Source organism: Beta vulgaris, chromosome 1, assembly GCF_026745355.1.
Source record: "Beta vulgaris subsp. vulgaris cultivar EL10 chromosome 1, EL10.2, whole genome shotgun sequence".
NCBI lineage: Eukaryota > Viridiplantae > Streptophyta > Magnoliopsida > Caryophyllales > Amaranthaceae > Beta > Beta vulgaris.
The window spans coordinates 23,105,399-23,109,108 of NC_079202.1; the positions used below are offsets into that span (position 1 = coordinate 23,105,399).

Here is a 3,710-nt window from a genome sequence, read left to right on the forward strand (position 1 = left end):
AAACTTACTTATTATGGAAGTTATTATTAGTTGGATTGAATACTACTTAATTAAGGCATATATGTATATTTATTAATTTAATATACTAATAAAGTATTATCTCATGAATGTTTGTATTATGGAAACATTCAACTCTTCCTCAAGTAAGAATTCTTTAATATCACCCTTAGAAATGAAGGTCGATGTTTCCTCAATGTAGTGGAATTGGTGGTCCGACAACTTAATCTCAATCATTGCTTCTCGTCTACATCGCTAAGCGCACTCATGTAGCCAAAAGCACGGTTGAGTAAGGCCTTGCACACCTCGATATCCGTAATGACTGGAGACTTTGCCGTAGAAACATTTACTTTCTCCACTTGGGCATGTCGGCCTTCCGGAGGTGAAGCTACCTTCTTTCCCTTCCTGTCGACCTTCCCCGAACCCTAGTAATTAGTTAAATTAAAAGATATTACTGACAATCATATATAGGAACTATAAAAGAAAACTATGTATATAACTTATGTTAATCATTGTACCTGATCTGATAACCGCACGAATGCACACGGCCATAGAACATAACTGCCAAGGGCATCAGTCAATGACGTGATACCAACTTCTGCATTCGGCAGCGGAAGAGGAAATGCTTCGAAACCGGGCACAATGTCTGAAACGTTGACCACATAGTGAATATCAGCGACTGGCTGGTTGTGCAATCGTACCCGGTCCCTAGGGGGCTGTGCAGATCCATAAGCAACGATAATGAAACTACCATGACCATCTCCTTAATTTAATGGCTCACATGGTGTCTCTTCCTTTTAAAAAAAACTCTATTCATAGTTAGTCTATGAAACAACATATTTAAGAACAATAGTTGTGATATTAAATGATTACCGTGAACTCGAGATCTGGATGAGGCTGCGTAGGAACAGGCTGCGTAGGAACACTGCCCTGCGTGAAAGCACCAAAAGTTGGTAAGCCCAACTGTGCCAAAATGGCGTTGAAATTCTGAGTCATCTCCGCTCTGAGCTCCTCCCGAATCTGGGTTTTCATAGCCTCCACATCTATGGAAACTGATGAATTGACATTAGAGGCACTGGATTTTGACGTAGAGGTGTATTGATCACCATACACCTTTCTGACCCCGAGGCGGACACCTCCTACACCCCTCACACGTCCATATTGGTCCCGTCCTAGAGTCTCGTGTAAGGCATCAACTTGTCCTCTAGGAGTGAACTCACCAGTTGCCTCCTTTTCCTTCAAGCCAATCTGCATAAGGATAAGAGAGAAAGACTCGTGAGCGCACAAGTTATATTATTATGTATACCTTATCAAAAACTTATAATATGTACTTACAATGGCATTAGCTATCTGTTTTGTTCCGGGATCAGGTATGACTCTCTGTCCCTTTGCATCAACCCCATGCATGGAACACCACCAATCGAGCACTCTATCTGGTTGCCGAGGCTGTGCAACTGTCGTCGTAGAGCTAGTGCGCGATGTCGTGGTCGACGCAATCGTGGGGTAATGGCTATACATCCACGATTCTCTCGCCTGACCATACGATTGAGAACCTAGATGGTGATAGTACTTCCTAGATTTTGCATTCGCGCTATTTTTCTCACGAGATGCCTGAAACACACAAATATAAACAAAGGTTAGATATGGTGTAATACAATAATATTGGATCTAAAATAATAAATCTTAGCAAGTAAAATATTCTTACAACAGCTTCCGGCGTTATTTTTTGTGCAACAAATGCTTGCCACTGCTCAGGTGTGATATGCCTCCATATCTGAAATGAACTTGGAGGGCGCCTCAAACGATGTGTCTGGTGAAGCCTGAGAACTGGTCTGTGTTTCTACCCCGTAGATTTTCTTCTTTGATACCGTGACTTTCCTCCGCTTCGTTATCCACCCCGACACTAGCTTGGCCTTGAAATCTCGGAATCTCTGCGCAACCGCGGATAGAAAATTTCTTCTGCTTCATCATTTGAATATTGAATTGATTCTACAGAAACGCATTTCACAAATTAGTAAATATTACATAGTATATTTAATTAAAGTGATTGATTGTAAACGTTAGTGTACGCGAACTTACCTAGTATCTTCCCAAATCATATTCTTCAAAGCTCGGGACCTCTTTCCATGAGTGGAGAATGGAGAGCTTATGCATGCAAATCCCAATTTGCATGGCATACTTTTGCGCCATTTTCCACAAGGTTGCCCCAAATGATCGTACTCCAAAGTCATTAGGGTGGGTTTCCCTAGTGACTTTGTAGGTCCCCTTCCTTTCCTCTTTTTCGTCTCCAAGTTCTTACTTGGCTTTGGGGCACCTTTTTCTTCACGACGAGCCTTAACCAATTGCCGCCATTCCTTTTCGTAATCGAAACACTCATCCTCGGTAGTGTGTTCCGCACTATTATCCGTGTGCACCTCCGCCATGTCCCTGAAATTGTACAAAACCAAACGCATTAAAAAAAATTAAACATTTACGGCGGGAGGGGGTGTGCAGTGGGGAGGGGGAGGGGGGTGTGCAGCAGGGGGGGGGAGTGCAGTAGGGGGCAGGGGGTGTGTGCAGGGGGGGGGGTGGTGCAGGGGAGTGGGGGTGCAGCAGGGGGCAGGGGGTGTAGCAGGGGGGTGTGCAGGGGGGAGGGGGTATGCAGGGGGGAGTGGGGGTGCAGCAGGGGATGGGGGTGCAGGGGGGGAGGGGGTGTGGAGGGGGGAGTGGGGTGCAGCAGGGGATGGGGGGTGCAGGGGGGAGGGGGGGTGTGGAGGGGGAGTGGGGTGCAGCAGGGGGGCAGGGGGTGTGCATGGGGGTGCAGTAGGGGGGCAGGGGGGGTGCAGCAGTGGGGTGCAGCAGGGGGAGGGGGTGGGCAGCAAGGGGGAGGGGGTGTGCACGGGGAGGGAAAAGGCCAAAATAGGCCGGAAATGGCGTTTTTCGTTTCCGAAATGCAACCAACAACAAATTAAAGCCTAAAAATCTACATACTAGTTACATTATACATCATATAATCATGTTCAAAGAAAATTTGGGGTTAAATAACTCGATAAGTACGATTTGGGAGCGAAAGGTCAAAATAGGCCAAAATAGGCCGGAAATTAGAATGTAGGAGTTTATTGCAACAACACTCCAATTCATCCTCATTTGTTACGTGGTATTTAGCTGTAGCAAGGTGGGTATATTGATGCCTACAATCAAGGGAAATCAAGACTTACAACAACATGGTGAAGTGGAGCCTAAATTCTAGGATTAGATCAGCTTAGCTAAACGTGTGTTAGTGTGTTCGTGCACTAGCATTAATTATTTTAGTTAGTTTTTTCTTTTATTAGATAATTATTTATTTAATTTTAATTAATTTAGAAAATCATAAAATCAACTGTACTTTTCCTATATATAGCAAGTAATGAAAGAGAAAGAAGGATGAACTTTTGGTGATTAAATTAAAAACAATGTGTTTGTATATTTGTTTGTTTTGTTTTCAGTTTTCTTTCTTGGATTGGAAATTTAAGTGAATTTTTTTCTATGCTAGATTAGCTTTGGCAAAATAGCTGGTGATCTTAGGATCCTTAGAGTTTTCAAGGTGGTTTATCCGTATTTTTGTTAAACTTAAGGCTTCCATAACTGTGAATTTTTGTGGATTCAAGCTCTCTTGGTTTTTTTCTATCCTTCTATCCTTGCATACTTCGAGTGTGATTCCAATTACACAACATTTGGTATCAGAGCTACACCAT

General features: G+C 43.5%; 1 protein-coding gene across 1 annotated transcript; it reads right to left on the bottom strand.

Moving 5' to 3' along the window:
- Nucleotides 1-230: 230 nt before the first annotated feature.
- Nucleotides 231-1,543, bottom strand: LOC130589839 (uncharacterized). The gene is made up of 3 exons (XM_057391436.1): nucleotides 1,333-1,543; nucleotides 1,063-1,245; nucleotides 231-326 (listed from the first exon to the last, which is right to left on the bottom strand). The coding sequence occupies exons 1-3, from the start codon at nucleotides 1,513-1,515 to the stop codon at nucleotides 231-233; spliced, it is 462 nt and encodes a 153-aa protein (XP_057247419.1). The 5' UTR covers nucleotides 1,516-1,543.
- Nucleotides 1,544-3,710: the final 2,167 nt, after the last annotated feature.

Coding starts and splice junctions, on each gene's coding strand:
- LOC130589839 (XM_057391436.1), bottom strand. CDS start 1,515: ATGTATAGCCATTACCCCACGATTGCGTCGACCACGACATCGCGCACT. Junction 1,246..1,332: donor AACAGATAGCTAATGCCATT/GTAAGTACATAT, acceptor ATCCTTATGCAG/ATTGGCTTGAAGGAAAAGGA. Junction 327..1,062: donor CAAAATCCAGTGCCTCTAAT/GTCAATTCATCA, acceptor TCTACGGCAAAG/TCTCCAGTCATTACGGATAT.